Source organism: Melanerpes formicivorus, unplaced genomic scaffold (genome assembly GCF_026170545.1).
Source record: "Melanerpes formicivorus ecotype bairdi unplaced genomic scaffold, bMelFor1.0.p_v2 SCAF_33, whole genome shotgun sequence".
Taxonomy (NCBI): domain Eukaryota; kingdom Metazoa; phylum Chordata; class Aves; order Piciformes; family Picidae; genus Melanerpes; species Melanerpes formicivorus.
The window spans coordinates 8,736,561-8,754,815 of NW_027142385.1; the positions used below are offsets into that span (position 1 = coordinate 8,736,561).

Genomic DNA, 18,255 nt, shown 5'->3' on the forward strand with positions numbered 1-18,255 from the left:
CCCAGGTTCCTCTGTCCTTGCCCCTGCTGCCTGTTTAGGGCAGGGGGAGAAGGTGCAGTGAGCAGCGGTGCCCAGGGCGAGCCCCAGGCTGGCAGTGCCCAGGGCCCCAGGCTGGCAGTGCCCAGGGCCCCAGGCTGGCAGTGCCCAGGGCCCCAGGCTGGCAGTGCCCAGGGCCAGGTCTCCACTCAGTACAATATTTATTCCTGCAGTATTTCACAAGAGTTTTGTTCTGACACCAACTTCCCAGCCCCCCCTTCCCCCCCCCGCAGAGGAACAAAGAGACGCAGCCCCCCCGGGAGGGTCCTGTTCCAAGTCACCAAAGGGACAGACCGAGGGCGAGAGGGAGCCTGGCTGCCACCAGCCCCAGCTCCTGCCACCCCTCCCCGGCTGCCGGCTGTGCCAGGTCCCGGGGGAGGCTCGGGCTGCCCGGGGGCGGGAGGGGGCTGCGGAGGGAATGTTTTCAAGCACGGCTGCGCGGATGGGTGCGCGGGGGGGGGGCAGTGTTTACTCCCTGCTTTGTTTAGGTTTGCCGAGGGGGCATCTGCAAACCATTAGGGGTTTGTTTTCACGCAGGCTCTCGAGGAGGCAGCGCCGGCTCTGGCCCTGCGGTTTCAGCTTGTACAACAACAACAACGGAATCAGCTCTCTGCTTTCCATGGGAACCGGACCCCCCCGGCCCCCTCCCCCTGCCCCGGGCCTTGTTTCTCATGGCAGATGATCTGATCCGTGGTGGATTTGGTGTCCCCCAGCCTGGCACCTCCCAGCTTTCTGCCAGGTCTCTGCTCAGTTGCTATGGGATGGGGAGTTGAGTGCCCCCCCCCCTCCCCGGCATGGCAGAGGGGCAAATAGGGGTGGGGGGCACGGGGTGGGTGTTTAGAACCACAAAGGTTGGAAAAGCCCTCGGAGATCAAGTCCAGGCACCAGCCCAGCACCACCATGGCTCCAAGTGCCATGGCCACAGGGTTCTGGAGCACCTCCAGGAGTGGGGACTCCACCACCCTCCTGGGCAGCCTGTGCCAGCCCCTGACCACTCCTGCAGTGAGGAAATTGTTCCTCATGCCCAATCTAAGCCTCCCCCTGGCACAGTTTCAGGCCAAGGTGACTGCTCCCTGGCTGAGGTGAGCAGTGCTGGTCAGGCTGTGCCTGCTCCATGCCCTGTGCCAGAGGAGGAGGGTGGGATGGAGGGGCTGGGAAGGGAGAGGATGGTCCTGGGAGTGGTGGGGACTCAGGACACGTGTGGGAGGGACACTTCCAGCCTTGGTGTCACACTCTGGAGGATCTTTGTCTGGAGGAAGCCTCTCAGCCAGTGCTGTGTTTGTCCTTGCGTTGCTTGCTTGGATCTCCTGCTGCAGGCCCCAGTGGGGCTGCGCCCTCCCAGGTAAGCTGAATGATGTCTCCTCCACCCTTCTGAGCTGCTGGTGTCCCTGCACTTTGCTGGTGGCTCTCTGCACTGGGTGAGGAGAGGGTGGTCTGGTTTCCAGGGGGCTTTGCCCACAGGCAGTGCCTTGGCACAGGGTGCTGGGAGCTGCCTGCTCAGCTCCAGCCCTGCAGCTTGTTCCAATTTCCTCCTTCCCTGGGAGGCTTCAATGGCCTTGGGGCTCTGCAGAGTCACTGCAACCCCCCCCTGTGGGGACTGGGCATGCTCCCCAAAGCTTGTGGGAGAGCTCACAGGCTCTGAGTGAGGCTGTCAGGGTGCTCCAGCCCTCCTCACCCCTCTGGGAAGGGACAATGCCACTTGTGTAGGCATCTCCTGAACTCTGGCTGGGTCCAGCTGCGGCAGGAGGAAACCATCAGCTTCCCAAGGCCTCCCCCAGGCACCTTGGCTGAGGATGCAGCAAGAGGGGAAGGTGTGGTTGAGCACCATGAGTGGCAGCAGGAAGGAGGCTCGTGGTGCCCCCAGTGCCCTGCTGCCCCTGTGGGAGGAGAAGCCTCAGTGGCTCTCTGGGCAAGATACCCAAATTGGTCAAATCCAATAGTCCAAGATCCTTCCATGTTTGGAAGCAAATTCCTGTCCCTTGGCAAGTGCCTGCCCTGGCAGGGGGTCCCTGTGTGTAAGTATAGCTCGGGGCCTGTGGGCAAGGGGGGCTCTGACCCAGCTGCTGCAGGTGGGGCTGGGACTGCTGTGCCACCTGGGCTTGGCACTGACTCTACCTTCAAAAGGGAGGAGGAGAGGAGAGGTGCAGAGACGCTGGGTGAGTGGCATTGGGGTGTGCAGGTGGTGGCTTTGTCCTGGGCTCTGTGCCCTGGGCTCTGTGCCCTGGGTGAGGCCATGGGGTGGGCTTTGCCCTGCTCAGTTCACGGTGGGCACCTGGTTCTGGTGCAGGCTGAACTCTTTGGCTTTGAGGCGCAGGCTGGCGATGCTGTTGGCCATGTTGACCCCTTGGGTGGGGGGTGCAGTCCCACTGGAGCTGTAGGAGGGCACAGTGCTGTGGGGAGGGAGCAGGGGAGGAATGAGGCACGGCTCACCGAGGGCTCCCCGTGCCCGGCGCCACCCCAGCAGCTTCCCGGGCCGGGCTGGCTGCTCCCTCTTGGGCATCTCCCCCAAGTGCTTCAGCATTTTTATGTGGCTGGATGCATGTGGGAAGCCCTCAAACTATGCACCAAGAGGCCCTGCTTCAGCTTTTGGATGCCATGGCTGGGTGGGGAGAGCTGGGAACCAGGAGGGACCGGTGCCACCTCCCGTGCCGAGATGTGGGAAGGGTCAGCATGAGGCCAAGTGAATCCCTCCTGAGGACCGGAGCCCCCACTCCAGCCCTGCAATGCGTGGAGGCAGGGAAGCCTGCTCAGCTGGGACAGGCTCCCAAAGCCAAGCTGGAGGAGCTCCTTCCCCGTGCCCTCAGCAGGGGCACAGAGCTGCACTCCCAGGGCGTGGGCGCCGGCCCCGGGCAGCCTCCTTCCCCTCGGCTGCAGCGCCTGCGCCTACCTGTATGGGGAGGTGCTGGTCCAGGAGAGGTACTCTGGGCTGAGCGTGGTGGGTCGTGGTGCCATGGGCTGCTCGATGGCTGCCTCCTGGCTGTAGGACTTGAGCAGTGAAGCTGATCTGTTGGCCAGCATCGCTCGCTCGTTGCGGCGGAACTTGGCGCGGCGGTTCTGGAACCAGACCTGGGGGCGGGGAGGGAGGGACGGAAGGAGGTCAGCAGGGATGCCCCTGGGACCTGTCCTACCCATCCTGGTCACGTAGAGGAGAGAGAGCACAGCCCCTGCTCCCTCCTGGGCAGGGGGCTGGGGGGCTGTTGCCCCACACAGACCTTTGCTCACCTGGACCCTTGCCTCGCTGAGGTTCACCCTCCGGGCCAGCTCCTCCCGCACGAAGGCGTCAGGGTAGTGAGTCCTCTCGAAGACCCTCTCCAGCGCCTGCAGCTGGCTGCTGTTGAAGGTGGTGCGGTTCCTCCTCTGCTTCTTCTTCCTCTTGGCCGCCCCCCGGCTCGGGCTCAGGCTCTCACCTGCAGGGAAAGCACAGAAGAGGCCACGTGAGTTGCAGCCCCCGTGGGACACCCCCCGTGGGGACGTCTGCAGAGACCTGGGGTGGTTCCACTTCCAGCCAAAGCTACCTGGACCCAGGCTCAGTGGGTTCTAAGGGACTGCACCTCGCAGCCCCCACCCAGCAGGGGCACATCTGCAGGGTGCCTGGGGCTTGGCCCTTGCTAAGGGTTTAGGTCAGGCTTCCACGGATGGCGATGGAAATTCACCACCAGAGCATGGGTGAGGTGTGGATCTCAGCCCCCTGAGGGGTCCAGCACCCCCTGAAGCCAGGCTGGGGCATGTCCCTGAGGTGCCACAGGACAGCAGCCAAGCATCTGCTCATCCAACCCTGCTCCTCAGAGCCCGGGAGGAAGCCACCAGGTCTGGCAGAGCTCAGCCTCGGCAGGGTTTATTTCTGGCTCTGCTGGCTCATGGAAACACGAAGCTGAGGCTGTAGTTTGGTTTCTCAGTATTGATCTTGGGCTTTCAGCCAGGCTGAGATTAATCTCCTCCTCAGCACTGATATCATCAGGTTGAGGCAAGTTTATGAAGTCCTCTTCCAAGACACCCAACCAGCTGCCCACAAAGGCTTCCTGGGGAGGGAGGTTCTCTGTCAGCCCTCCCCATGGAGGCTCAGCTTAATTATCCTGCCTGTTAATAAGGCATCTGGATCCAATCTGCACCTACTGGGGGGAAGGGGCTTGGGAAGGGCTTGAAATGTGCCTGGGTTTATGGCACTCTGATCGTGGCAGGGTTCTGGGGAGGGACTCTCTGTGCTCCCCAGAGCCCAGGAATAAGCTCAAGAAATTAACAGCTGTTAATGAACCATCCTGGTGCTCACTGAAGAGTTGTGCAGGTGGCCAGAGGCTGCTCCAGCGAGCAACAAAACCTGCTGGCAGAGATCTGCTGCTCCAAGCCACCACCAAGCTGCTGAGCAGGAGGAGACTTGGAGCTCCAGGATCTCTAAGGCCAGAAAAACCTTTTGGGACCTTAACTGTGAGTACATCAAACCATGGTACCCCCTCCAGCAAGGCCTTCCTCAGCCCCCTGAGCTGCCTCTGTGCCCAAGCAGACCACCCTCGAGGGCTGCCCCAGCCTGAGATGAGGACCAGAGAAACCCCAACCTGCTGCCAGGTTGTCCCTGGGACCAATCCTCTTCTGCCCAAAGCAGGGCCCAGGCTCAGCTCCTGCAGAGCTTCCTTGCAGCCTTCCCTCAAAACCATCTGCTGGCTGCTGCCACCAGCAATGCCCCCATGCCAAACATGAGCTGTGCCAGGGGATGTCACAGAGAAGGAAGGGTTAAATTCCTTCCCAGGGGTGGCAGTGGCCTCCTGGAAGAGCAGATGGCTTCTCTGGAGCTTTGCTGTGGTGAGGACCAGGGGCAGGGAGCTCTGGGTGCTTCCCACAGCCTGCCCCAGGGATGAAGCACTGGGCTGGAAGGGGAGCAGGGATGTGGAGATGGGACCTGGGCCCCAGCCCTGCCCCCAGGCACATGCTGGAATGCTGCAGCGCTTTGCCCATGGCCTGGCTGGGCACAGGGGCACATGGCAGGAGAGGAGGGGAAGGAGCTCTGTCCACCTCCCAGGGACTGCTGCAGGCTCTTCTCTGGGTCTTTCATTGTGTTCTAGGTGCGTTCTTTGCTCTAGATGAGCCCTCTGGACCTCAGCTGAGCACCTCCTGGGCTGGCAGCAGTATCAGGGACGTCCTGGTTGGGCACAGCCACGCTGGATGGTGCCACACCTGGAATTCCTGCAGGCTTGAGGCTCTCTGCCCAGCCAGGGACCCTCCAGCTGCCCCTCACTGCTGTCTGTGTTTCAAGGCTCACAAATGAAATTCTCAGGATTCCCTCCAGCCCTTGTCCCTGCAGCTCCTAAGGCTCTGCCAGTCTCCACTTGCCAGTTGCCCCTTTTAGTGAAGCTCCTTTTTTGGTCCTGTTTTCCCTCAGTGAGCTAATGAGCTGCTGGGTGAAAGGACACCAAGTCCAGCCATGGTCCTCCTTCGGTTCCCCAGGAGCCTGGGACCCAAGCCCTCAGGCTGGGAAAGAGCTACAGGCTGCAGCAGGGTGAGGGACATTGCCTTGCAGGGCTGTGGCCACATCGTGGAGCTTCCTGGGGAAGTTACAGCCCAGGGCTTGGCTCAGGAGGTGCTGCCACCAAGGGCCCCCCCTGCCCCTCCCCAAACCAGCAGTGACTTCAACAGAGCCCTAATAAAATATAAATAACCTTTACAGCCCTCCCTTGGTCCTGTCCCCGATGTACCATCCAGCTCAGGGACTTTCCCACATGTGGTGGCTCCTGACCACTCTAATTTGGATGAAAGTGAGGAGGAGGAGGAGGGAAGGTTCCTTCAGCTGACCCTCGAAGCAGCTCCATAGCATCTGTCTCACTTTGGGCTGGTTTCTGTCTCCCCAGAGCCACAGGAGCTGGGAAGTGCTGAGTGCCTCTGCTGGGATGGAGCTGGGTCAGGCTGTGTCTGGGTGAGTGGTTGGGCAGCAGTGAGCCCTGGGCCGTGCCTGAGCTGGGGGCATTTGGATCAGCTCCTGCTGCTGCTTTTAATGGGAGGACCTTCTCCTGCACCACACAACGCTGTGGGATGCTCCAGGGAGTTTCTTGGAGGATGCTGGTGGTCAAAGCTCCTTCCTCCCCCACTCACACCTCTCCTAAACCACACTGCACCTGGATGTAGCTCGGAGCTCCCCAGCCCCCAGAAGCCTTTTGCTTTCCATCTCAGTTCTCTGCTAGGTTCATTTCACCCCACCGTGGCACTGCAGGGAGGCAGCTGCCTGCCTGGGTCCTCTGCTCTGCCCCAGGATGAGCCTTGGTACCAGGTCAACATCTTTTCCCTGTTAGCTCCAGCACTGGGGGCTTGTGGGACCCAGGTAAGTGGCACCTTGGGTGCTGGTGGTGTGCCCAGGGGGTTCACAGCTGCAGGCTCAGGCTGGCTGCTCCTGCTGGGCAAGCTCTTGAGCCCCCTCCTGCAGGCAGCTTGGGCTCCAGCCTCTTCACTTCCTCGAGCCCCCTCCTGCAGGCAGCCTGGGCTCCAGCCTGCTTCATTTTCCACTCCCCACAGCCCCCAGCACCTTTCTGCCAGGGAATTCTTTCACACCTCCCATTCATTTGTGAGCACTTTGCCAAAATCCTTTGAACCTTTACGTTTTTCACACTCCCCCCTCCCCCCCAACCAACCAACCCCAAGTGATCAAAATCTGCCCTGCTGCAGCCTTCCTTCTCTGCCTGCAATGGCTTCTTCCTCCCCCCCCCCCCCTTCCTGGGTATAATTCAAGGGTTGAAATAGCCTGGAGGGAATTAGCTGTAAATTCTTCCTAAGACAAATAAATTCAGCCCTCGGAGTTTCTGGGCTTTTGCAAGCCGTTGAGAGACGTTTTTGGGTTTGTTTTACTTGAAATAATGATCGGGGGCACAGCTGACCCCGGGGCCGCGGCCGGCTCTGAGCAAATAAATAGCTTTTATTAATTAAGGTTTCTCCTTAACGAATAACACCACCCCCGCCCCCCAGCCCCCCGGTTCGGGCCGGGGAGGGGCCGGGGAGGAGCGGCTGAATTAGCAAAAATAAACAAGGGGTTCTGCGGGCACTCGATGTGGATTTAACAAATTAACGCTTGGCCTTCATCAGGGAGGCCGAGGGGCGGTGGAGGTCGTTTACAGCCAAGAAACGCTCTGGGAAAACAATGTCTGCGGTGCCTGCCATGGGCTCCTCCGGCAGCAGCTGCGCTGCCCCCGCTCCGGCCACCCGGCGGGGGGAGCGCCGGCAGTGACGTCCCGGCCGGAGCTCATCTGCAGTTGTTTAACTTCTTCCTCTCAGTCACAGAATCGATTGTTTGGGTTGGAAAAGCCCTCCGAGATCAGCCGGTCCCACCAGAAACCCCCCGGCCCCAGGTGCCATGGCCGCACGGCTCTCGGAGCCCTCCTGGGATGGGGACTCCACCATCTCCCTGGGCAGCCTCTGCCAGCCCCTGACCACTTCCCTTTGGATTGTGGTGAGCAAAACTCCCGGGTCTGGGAGCCGTGGCCCCCTCCCTGTGGTGTCCAGATCCACTTTATCTGTGGTGCTTTTATCGTGTCCAGCTCTGGGACCCCCAGCACAGGAAGGCCAGGGACCTGCTGGAGAGGGTCCAGAGGAGAAGATGACCAGCAGGAGGATGACCACAGGGCTGGAGAGCCTCTGCTACACGGACAGGCTGGGAGAGTTGGGTCTGTTCAACCTGGAGAGGAGAAGGCTCCAGGGAGACCTCAGAGCAGCCTTCCAGTACCTGCAGGGGACCTACAGGAAAGCTGGGGAGGGGCTGTGGGGATAGGAGAAGAGGCAATGGTCTGAAGCTGGAGCAGGGCAGAGGTAGGTTGGACAGCAGGAGGAAGTTCTGCACAGTGAGGGTGAGACACCAGCACAGGCTGCCCAGGGGGGTGGCTGAGGCCTCAGCCCTGGAGGCACTCAAGACCAGACTCAGTGTGTCCCTGGGCAGCCTGCTGTGGTTGGAGCTGTCCCTGCTGCCTGCAGGGGCTCAGACAAGGTGACCTTGGAGGCTCCCTTCCAGCCCAGGGCACTCTCTGAATCCCCTAAGCTGCACCTGAGAGCCCCAGAGCCCAGGGGGCCCTTGGGAGTGTGGCTGAAGCCCCTTGCCAGGGGCTGCTGGCTCACCCAGCAGCAGTGCCCTTCCTGCACCTCCCCTGAGCCCAGCCTAACCCTAAGCCACTGCAGTCCAGCTCAGGGCAGCACCAGCTGGCTGCAGCTCCCTCTTCTGAGTGCCTTCACCCCACCACCCAGGGCTGCAGCCCCCGGGGGCCACCCTGCTCCCACCTTTGCTCAGCTGGGAGTTCCAGACCCCTCCTGGCACCAACCCACGGCCCCAGGGTCTGGGGTACCCCTGGGGAACAGTGGCTGCCAGCCCCCTCCCCACATTCCAGGAGCAGATCTGAGCCTCTCCTCCCAACCCACTGCTGCCCCCTGCTCCCCCTCCAGCCCAGCCCCAGCCTCCCAACGACCCTGGGAGCAGCAGAGGCTCAGGGTGAGGGGATGGAAGCTGGGGGGGTCCAAATGTGCTTAGTCCAAGGGAAACTTTCTCGCCTCGAGTGGCGTGCATGAAAAATTTAAGAGAGGGGCAGGGCTCAGCTACTGCAGAAACATCGCAGCGAAATGTTTCCGAGGATGTTTCACCTCATTAATTGTGAACAAGCTGAAACGCTGACACGCTTCCACCGCCGGCCGGGGGCGCCGGGGGAGGCAGGCTCCGCTAAAGCGCCGCGGCAGAAGCCGGGACCGGCACAGAGGCCAAGGCTGTCCCGGGGGGGCCCTACCCCCTGCTCACTGACAGCCTGCTTTATGGTTATGGAGCTGCTGCTGCGGCAGCCAGAAACCACCCAGCGCTGCCGCGGCACCGGGGGGGCTGGGGGCATCCTGCCCAGCGGTCCTGCACCCCCAGGGAAGCTCTGTGCTCAGCCTGCACTCCCTGAGCCTGAGGGGCTCCTCCCTTGGCACCCCCAGGGAAGCTCAGTGCTCAGCCTGCACTCCCTGAGCCTGAGGGGCTCCTCCCTTGGCACCCCCAGGGAAGCTCAGTGCTCAGCCTGCACTCCCTGAGCCTGAGGGGCTCCTCCCTTGGCACCCCCAGGGAAGCTCAGTGCTCAGCCTGCACTCCCTGAGCCTGAGGGGCTCCTCCCTTGGCACCCCCAGGGAAGCTCAGTGCTCAGCCTGCACTCCCTGAGCCTGAGGGGCTCCTCCCTTGGCACCCCCAGCAGCTGCTTGGTGGTGATGCTGAGGGTGGGGGTGCCTGAGCCCCCTCGCAGCGTGCCCAGCTGGAAGCCCAACATGCTGAGGAGGGGCTGGGGCGCTGGCTGAGCCAGCAGCACCCCTGCATCCCAGCAGGATGTGCCCAGCCTGTGCCTGCAGCACTGAAGCTTTGGGGGTTTTGGTTCAGGACCACATTTAGTGCAGCAAATGAGGTGGGAATGGAAGGGTTTGGGGACTGGAAGGAACCTGAAGAGGAGCAGCCCCATACTGAGGGATGCTGCCCCTCCTAGGCATGGTCCCAGCCCAGAGCAGCCCCCAGACTCACTGGTGAGAGCCACAGAAGGATCCAAGCGCGTCCCAGGTGCATGGAGGAGATGATGCCAGCACCCTGGGATGGGAACTGCCTGCCTGGGGCAGACCTTTGGAGAAAGGGACAAGGACAGCCCCCCCTGCCAGGCTCACCAGCTCCAGGATGCACCCCAGCATCCCAGCCCCAGCACCCTGGCCCCAGTCCCAGCCCTGCAGTGGGATCCAGACCACGGAGCCTGGCACCACCAGCAGCCCTTCAAACAACTGCTCCACAGCAGCCTTTAGAGCCCTGCCTTGGCACTGGCACCCACCACAGGGCTCAGCAGAGCTCTTGCTGTGCTTTCCCAGCCACCCTGGCTCCCACACACCCCAGGAACCGAGGCCAGGGCCATTGTGCAGGGCAGCAGGGCTCAGACTGCCTGGCACTGGCCCAGGGCATCCAGCCCAGGACCTGGGGTACTGAGCACATCCGTGGGGCTCAGTGAGTTTTGGGCCAAAACTCCCCTCCCAGGGCTGTGCCCGTGCAGAGGGTGGCCCCAGCCCTTTGCCAGGCTTCCAGGAGCTGCCAAGAGCATCCTGTGAGCTCAGGCCGGGCTGCAGCTGCCCGACACAGGGGGCTGCCCCCCTGGGTGTTTTTCACACCCATCCCAAGGTGCCACCAAGCACCCAAGTGAGTGCTGGCACCTGCTGAGGGCCTGTCCCATGGGCACCAGTTGGCATCCCCTGGACTAGGGACTCTCTTCTGCTTGGCCAGGAGATGGGAGGGGCACAAGTCCCCTGCTGGGACCCCAGCCCAGCACTGCCCCCAGGAGGGCCCTGGAGGGTCCCACAGCCTCGCCAGGCGCAGCAGCGCTGCCCTCCAGTCTGCTTTGCCTTTGAGGTCGGTGGCCTCTCGCCAGATTTGTTGTAAAACCTTGGTTTTATTAAGTGGCCCAGACCAGGGCTTGGCTAAACCCAGCCCTGTTAACTCTTTCCAGGTCGAAGCAGAGCCATGCATGGGGGCACAGCAGGGAGGGTGGGCATGGGGTGGCAGGCAGGTTGCTAGGGGGAGGTGCCAGCCATAGAGATGATACCAGAGGGCACCTTGGAGGTGTCAAGGTAAGGGCAGCTGCATCAGGATCCTGCTTCTGAAAAGCCCAGAGGAGCTGAGACCCTCCCCTTCATCACCCCAAGCCTTCATCCCCTTCAGGTCCCAAGCATGGCACCATCTTGCTGCACTGGGAGCCCTGACCCCAGCACACAGCTGGCCAGGAACCCCAAAATACAGCCAGGAGGAGAGTGGGGGGCATGTTGGCAACGGGGTTGGGGTCCCAGAGTGTGGCTCAGGGACCCCTGGGCACTCTCCTGCAAATCCCATTCAAACTGCCCCCAGGATGCTCAGGCTGAGCACCCCAAGGGCTTCTGAAGTGGGCAGAGCTCTGTGGCTTGGTTTGAGCTTTGTGCCCCTGCAGCACTGGCAGGAGTGCTCCAGAGCCTTCTGGTGCCAAGCAAAACTGCCTTTCTTTTCCATTTAAACCTTCCCCTGAGGTATTTGCAGTCCCCAAACTACAGCCCTGTGGCCAGCCCAGCTGAGAGGGAAACCTGTCAGGCAGGAGCACGGTGTCCACCCCGGCCTGAGCTGAGCCCAGCACAGCCCCCAGCAGCACCAGAGCCGAGGCTGTCACCACGTCACCCACGTCCCCTCCTCGGCACCCCACCCGTGGGCTCAGCTTGGCACCTCTGGGCCAGCATGGAGCTGCTGCCACCACCCCTCTGCTGCGGCTCTGTACCTGGGCTGCTTCCCCCAGCCCCATCCTGGGATGTGCCCTTCCCCGGCACCCAGCTCGCTGCCATGTGCCCCCTCCCCGCAGTTCCCTGCCCTGTCCTCTCCCCATTCCTCTGCCACATCCTCCCCCCAGTCCCCCTGCCCCGTGCCCCCTGGCTCCCCTGCCCCGTGCCGTCGCTGCCATGTGCTCCGCAGTCCCCTCGCGTGTGAAGCTCTCGCCGGTGGCTGCCGCTCGGCGCCGCTGCACATCTGGTTCGGGGCGCGCGGCTGGCGCCTGGCTCCGCCGCAGGCTGCAGCCTGAGACACGCAGCCGGGAACGGCCCCGCACGGCTCCTCCCGAGCCATCGCCGCGGCCGCGCTGAAAAGCTGCTTTATGAGACCAGCTCCAAAGGGGGATGAGGCGCGAAGGGGAGGGGGGCGGCGGCTGGCGCTGCTGCTCTCTGAAGGCTCACAGCTCGCCCAACGTCCCCCGCCCCCCACCTCACCCCGGAGCTGAGCTGTCCCCCAAGTCCTGCCCCAGCTTCGGGGGGCAGTTCAACCCCCAGACCCGGAGTTAAGGAGCAGCACTGAGGCCTTGTTACACCTCCTGATCTGTTAATGCCTCTTGTTCAATTAGCACTTCCTGATCAATTAATGCCTGCTGCTCAATTAATTCTTCCTGATCAATTAATGCCTCCTGATCAATTAATGTCTGCAGCACACACACACCACACAGCCCCTCCCAAGCTGCCATTTACACCCTGGCAATGTGCCTGGATGGGGCAGTCCTGCTGCAGGGGCTGGGGGTGGCAAAGGGGACCCTAATGCCCCCCCGAAGAATGTCTCTCCTCTCAGACTGGGACAACTTCCCCCAAACCCTCTGACATCAGCACCCCACTCCCGCCCCCTTCCCCCCCAGCTCCCTTCCAGGGGATCCAGCACGGGATGCCCACAGATGAGGGACTGCCCCGAATCAGTCCTTTGCCCATCCTGCCTGATCCACCTGGGCATTGCTGCCCCTCTGCAGGCACCAGGATGGGGCAGGGGCTGGCTGCCTCTGCCACTGCGCTTTCACTCTCTTCCCAGTTGCTCTTTCCCGGCAGGAAAAAACAGATCTGCACTAATCCAGGTCTAAATCCCTGCCTGGTCCCAGCTCAGCCCTGCAAAGCACAGCCCTGGCACCACGAATGATGCTCAGAGTCTGCCCCATGCCCCAGGGATGCCATCCGGGGAGGAGAACTACTTCCAGCTGCTGCTCACACTCAGGCAGGGAACAAGGCGCCAGCCTGGGCACACCGAGCCTCTGCCAGCCCCAAAGCACCCAGGTCCCATCCTGCTCCAAGCCTCATGCCTTGGGCTCTGTGATTTCACAGCCCCGGGCCGGGGTGGGGGGGATGGGACGATTCCCTGCGGCCAGAGGAAATCGGCCCCGGGAGAGGAGGCAGTCGGCCCTGCTCCCTGGGAGAGAGGAGGGTTTCTGAGACAGCCTCAAAGCCCCAAATCATTTCATCAGCCTCTCAGCTGCAGACACACGCCCAGGCCCTCTTAAAATGCTGATTCGTTGAAATTCTCTCATCTTGGCTGCCCCCAGCCGAAATTTCATATTTTTCCTGTGAATCAGCCCTGTTCCCTGCAATAACAGCCCAAAAGCAGAGGGGAAATAGTCTTGCACTGAGCTGTTCCTGGTCGAGTTAGACACAACAGCCCTGGGGGGGAGGGGGGGCTCTGGGGAAGGTGGCCCTGTGCCCCAGCACCCTCCTGGGCCGGGCATGGCTGTGCCTTGGGGTGTTGGAGCTGCTAAGGAGGCTTCAGGCACAGCCCTGGGTGCTGCTGCAGCTCCCAAGGGAATGGGGTGAAGCTCTGTGTCCCCAGCACTCACAGGACCCCCCTGCTGACCCCTCCAGACCCTGTCAAGGGGCAGCTCTGCCCCATGCTCCTGTGCCCTTGCCCTAGTGGAAAGAGGGGTGAGAAGGAGCATTGCCCACAGGTGGGGGAAACCCAGCTCCCCAGGGTGCTGAGGGGAGGGAGACCCCAGCACGAGCAGCAGTGAGGAGAAGAGATTCTCCTGATCCAGCCAAGGCTGCTCCACAGCACCAGGGAATCCATCTCCCCCAGCCCTGCCTTGGGGTGCTTGCTCCTCACCAGCAGCTCAGGTGCAGGTGTGGGGGGGAAGTCCCCAAATAGGGCAGGGGAAGCCTGGCAGCAGGGACCTCTCAGTGGGGTGCAGGCTGGGTCCCTCCCAAAGCCTCATAGCTGAGCTCCCTGAGAGGGGCTGGAAATCATTTCAGCAAGCTGGGGCACATCAGGCTCCCCACTCACCCCTCCATGGACCCATGAATCCCTCCCTCCCTCCCTCCCTCACCTGTCGCCAGCCCCAGCTAAGCACAAGTGTGGAGGTGTAGCAGGCAGATGCTGGGGCCAGGGAAGGTGAGGGCTGGTCCCTGAGTCATGGCTGTGCACGGATGGCTCCTGTCCCAGTGCCACCCAGCCAGGCTGTGCTGGCCTTACAAGGACCGAGCCAGCTCACTCCCCCTGCCTCGGATGCCACAGCTCCCAGCACGGCCGTGCCCAGGGAGTGGCCACCAGCTCCTGAGGCTGGGTTTGACTGCAGCTGAGCCATGGACATCCCAGGGAAAGCAGAGCCCCAGGGACATATCCTGGTCCTTTTCCAGCAGTGTTATGTCACAGGCTGCCTCCTGTACCTGCAGCCAGAGGGGAGGAGGTGTCCCTGAGGGGACAAGTGGCACTTGGGAAGGCAGAGAAGCACAGCAGGGATGTGCCCTGTGAGCCAGGACCAGCACAGCCCCCGGGCTGGGCTGCCACCTGGGCATCGGCCGGGATGGCTCTGCCTTGGGGAAGGTGCCCAAACCCTGCCAGCTGCTTGGGGCAATCAGCCCCTGCCTGACCCCAAAAGTGAGTCCCTGCCCCCCTCCTGCTCTGTTACCAGGTCCCTGCCTCACTTCTTCCTTTTCAGCTGCCTTCGTTTGCATAATTAAGACCAATTTGCTTTAATAACATCCTAGCCCCCACTCCCTGGGCTGGAGTCTCTCCCCACCACTGCCCTGCTCAGCACCCACACAGCCCCAGCGAGGGAAGAGGGTCCCAGCCACCCCGGGGGTGAGGAAAGGGCCCCAGGAGCTGTTCTGCAAACGGGATATCCGGGGGGCACCACATCTGCCCACCCCACTGCCCAGTCCCACCGGCTGCAGCCGACTGGGAGGGGCCGAACGCCCCCCCCCCCGAGCCCAGCCACGACAGAAGTGTCTCTTTCTGAGCTCTCAGCCCCGCAGCGGTGCCGGAGCCAGCGCTCGGCTCCCTCTCCCATCCCCAGGCGGCACCAAAAGTAAGTTCATTGTTTGAAAAGCCATCAGTCAAGGGCTGCTGGCTAAAATTACCCTCCCGCTTTATCATCTTGAGAACATTAAGGGCTGTTGTTAACAGATGTTTCGCGTTACACGTTATTTGTTAGTCTAATGAAAGGAGGTGAACAAGCTTTCAAGACCTCAGAAGTTGTGCGGAAGGTTTTCGCAGGGAGGCTGCTGCACCGCTCCAGGGGAGGATGAGGAGGAAGATGAGGATGGGGACGAGCCCTTGCTTACCCTGGCCGTGCTTCCACGCTCTCGCCTCGCTCGTAGGGTTTCTGCCTCTTCATTTTTGGGTGCCATGAGCTGCGCAGATGATCTTTGTACTCATCCTCCCACGAGGATGCTCTGGGTGCCCCCAGGGCTGGTTCGGAGCTGGGGCCAAGGCAGGGGCTGAGCAGCCACTTTGGCTGGGGAGGGTGATGGGGATGGCTCCGGTCCTCAGTGCCAGCAGGAAGGGAGGTACCAGCCCTGCCGGGGACTAGCAGAGGAGCTGCCCCTGAAGGAGAGAGGTGCCCAATGCCCTGGCCATGGGGCTGTCCCCTGCCACCCTCCCCAGCTGGGAGAGCTGTGGGACCAGAGGTGGCAGGGAGGAGTTGAATCCCCTGAGCTTATCCATCTCTGCCGGGCTCAGGAACAGAGAACTCGTCCTGCTGTGGCTGCCTGGGGAAGGGGAGGGGGGTTTGTTGAGGCTCCCCCAGCAAGCCCTTCCTGGTGAAGGGGCTGCCAGAACACTGCAACAAGCCCCAGGCTGCTCTTTTGGTGATGCTGAAAGCAGTTTCCCAGGTAGAGCACAGAGCCACATCCCACGGAGAGTGCCAGGATCCAATTGCCCTGGTTAGAAGCCCTCTGCCATTGGCCTGCAGGGCTCCAAACCTGCATCTGGCAGGGAAAAAACCCTCCATGGTGGTGAAGAGGAAGACAAGAGAAAGCACTGAGAGGCTGTTTTACTTCAGGCTGCTAGTAAAAGATAATGCTGCCAGTAAAAGTTCCTCTGCTGTCATCACGCTGATGCCAAAAGCATTGCAGATGTGCAGCGAGAGGCTGAGCTCGCAGAGGAGGGCACCTGCTGGGTGCTCCAAGGGCTGGGCACCTGCCTGCTGCTCCAAGCCTCCTCACCTCCACTGAGGACCTTGCAGCCCAGCTCAGAGTGCCGGTAACAGCTCCCACAAGCTGCTGTTTGCAGACACAGAAGGTTTCTGCTCTGTCTCTGCTCCCACTGCTCAGGTATCTCTCTCCCCACACTCAGACAGGTGTCAGAGCTTCCCAGGTGCTGGTGCTGTCTTCATCTCCACAGCTTCACAGGAACAGGTGCTAATGGGAACAATCCTCCGTGGTCCAGTGGTGCTGGCATCAGCAGGCCAAACCCCACAGGGCTTCTGTCCCGGGAGGAACAGGCTGGGTATAAAATGGGGCTGCAGGGATCAGCCAGCTCCCCTGCCTCTCCCTCTGCTATTGGCATCACTCCTGGTCCCCACTGAGCCCCTCTGGGGTGCATTAGTTGCTCACAGGGTCGTCTCTCCCCTGCTGTCTTGCAAAGAGCCCTGTGAGAGCTGAGCTGGGTTCCACAAGCTGCGCTAGTGCCCTCCTCCCATCACACTGTCCCCAGTATGGTCCCATGCACAGGCCAAAACCTCCCCACAGACCCAAAGCAACTCACCAGAATTCAAGGGAAGGGGAGGGTGAATGGAAAACTACCCCCAAGCCACCAGACACCCCCCCAGAGAGCAGCACCCAGCCACCCCCAGCCTTCAGCACTCCAAGCTGAGGTGGGCTGGGGTCTCAGGGGGCTTGTCCGTGGAGGCAGGAGTTGTGCAAGGAGTGGGATGTGGGTGGAACAAGATGCTTCAGACCTGCCCAGAATGTGGGAAGGGACAGAGGCAGCACCCTGGGGCAGGGGGATTCTCACTGGGAGCCTCTCATTGCAGGTCGGGGCAGCCTCCTGGGGGGCTGAGCACCTTTCACCTGCACAGCCCCCTGCATGGGCTCTGCTCCCCTCAGCAGGGCCACTGGCACCTGGGGCTGCGCTGCAGGGGCTGCAGAAAACAAGTCCGGGTACCCCACACCCAGCAGAGGGGCAGCTCTGGGGAGAGCCTCCTCCAGGGTCCCCTCGAGGAGGAGGCATCACAGCCCGGGCCGCGGAGGTGTGCTGGGGCTCCTCTGCTTCCCCCCCTGCTCCCCTCTGCTTCCCCATCCCTGCCCGAGGGGACGCCGGCTCTGGGCGCCGTCGGATGCCTCCGCACAGGGGCTTTGAAGCAGGGGCAGGGCGAATCCTCCTGCCCCCCGCTCCGAGCAGCGCGGCCGGGATGCGCGGAGGCCGGCGGAGCTGCGCGGAGGGTTGCGCGGCAGGATGCGCGGCCCCGGGCCGGGCGGCAGAGCCCCGGGCAGGCAGGACTGTCCCGTTATAAACGTGCCTCCTGCCGGGACCCAGCGTCACCAAGACGGGTCCCGGGTCTGTCCCCGTGCCCTCTCCCAGCCCTGGCTTTGATCCCGCCGGCTCGGCACCGCCGGTGTTACCGGAGACGCTCTGCGACGCGCACCGGGAGAGGACTCGATGCATCCATGTCCCCCCGGCCCCACCGGGCTGCCTCCGCTCCTCAGGCCCGGAAACCGGGGCGGGGAACCCCAGGGAAAGGGGAGGACCCCGGAGGCCGCGCAGCCCCGGGACGCACCGACTGCTCGGGGCCGTCCCGTATCCGGCACCTCCGACCGCGGCGAGGACACAGCCGGTTCCTGAGCCCCCCTCCCCCAGTCGATGTCCCTGTTCCCTGATGCCATGTTTCCGTTCTACGGTACAGTGTCACTGTCCCCGGTGCGATGCTCCTTTACCCCGGTACGATGCCCCTGAGCCCTGTTTGTCTCGGTACGGTGTCCCGGTACCCCGGTCCGCTGTGCCTGGCACCCGGTACGATGTCCTTGGGCCCTCTCTCCTCCGGTACCATGTCCCTCCCCCCCGATGCGATGTTCCCGCTCCCCGGTATATTGTCCCTGTCCCCCTGTACGATGTCCTAGAGCCCACTCTTCTCCGTCCCCGTACAACTTCCCCGTCCCGCGGTGCGTTGTCGTCGTCCCCCGGTGCGGTGTCCCAGTCCACGGTACAACGTCCCTGTCCCCCGGGACGGGATCTCTCCGCCCCAGTCTAACGGGTGCCGGCATCCCCGCGGTTCGCCCCGACGGGGGTCGCCCCTCTCCTCCATCCGCCCGCCTGCTCCTCCGTGTGTCCCCCCGTCCCGGGTGACACCGACCGCCCCTTGCGCGCCGTGCTTGGTGCTCCGCAGCCCGGCCCTGGAGCAGGGGTGTGGGGGGGTGACGGTGGGGACACCCCATCCCCAAAACTGTCCCAGACCCGTGGGGCCCATCCCGAAGCGGCGGCACTCACCGTCCTGGGGCGCTGCCTCGCTGCCGCTGCTGCCTCCCGACGGCTCCGGTACGGCCTTACCGGTACCGGCGGGTGGAGGACCGGCCGGGGGGGTCCCGTTCATCCCGGCCGCCACCTCCTCCAGGTCAAGGAGGTGGCTGACGCTGAAGTTTTTCCGACTTTGGGGGTTTTCGGGCGGCTCGGGGCCGCGTACGGCGCTGGGGGCGAACGGCTTGTCCATGGCAAAGGCTGGCGCCGAGTCCATGGCTCCCCCCTCG

At 62.7% G+C, this 18,255-nt stretch overlaps 1 protein-coding gene across 1 annotated transcript; it reads right to left on the reverse strand.

Annotated features, from left to right (window-relative positions):
- Nucleotides 1-187: 187 nt before the first annotated feature.
- PRRX2 (paired related homeobox 2) lies at nt 188-18,255 on the reverse strand. The gene is made up of 4 exons (XM_068156016.1): nt 17,999-18,255; nt 3,259-3,443; nt 2,924-3,102; nt 188-2,426 (listed from the first exon to the last, which is right to left on the reverse strand). The coding sequence occupies exons 1-4, from the start codon at nt 18,240-18,242 to the stop codon at nt 2,291-2,293; spliced, it is 744 nt and encodes a 247-aa protein (XP_068012117.1). The 5' UTR covers nt 18,243-18,255; the 3' UTR covers nt 188-2,290.

What these genes read in the sequence shown, in the direction of transcription:
- PRRX2 (XM_068156016.1), bottom strand. Translation starts at nt 18,242, where the DNA reads ATGGACTCGGCGCCAGCCTTTGCCATGGACAAGCCGTTCGCCCCCAGC. An exon ending in CGAGGCAGCGCCCCAGGACG is followed by an intron (nt 3,444 to 17,998) that starts GTGAGTGCCGCC and finishes CTTTCCCTGCAG; the next exon opens with GTGAGAGCCTGAGCCCGAGC. An exon ending in ACCAGCACCTCCCCATACAG is followed by an intron (nt 2,427 to 2,923) that starts GTAGGCGCAGGC and finishes CCCTCCCCACAG; the next exon opens with CACTGTGCCCTCCTACAGCT.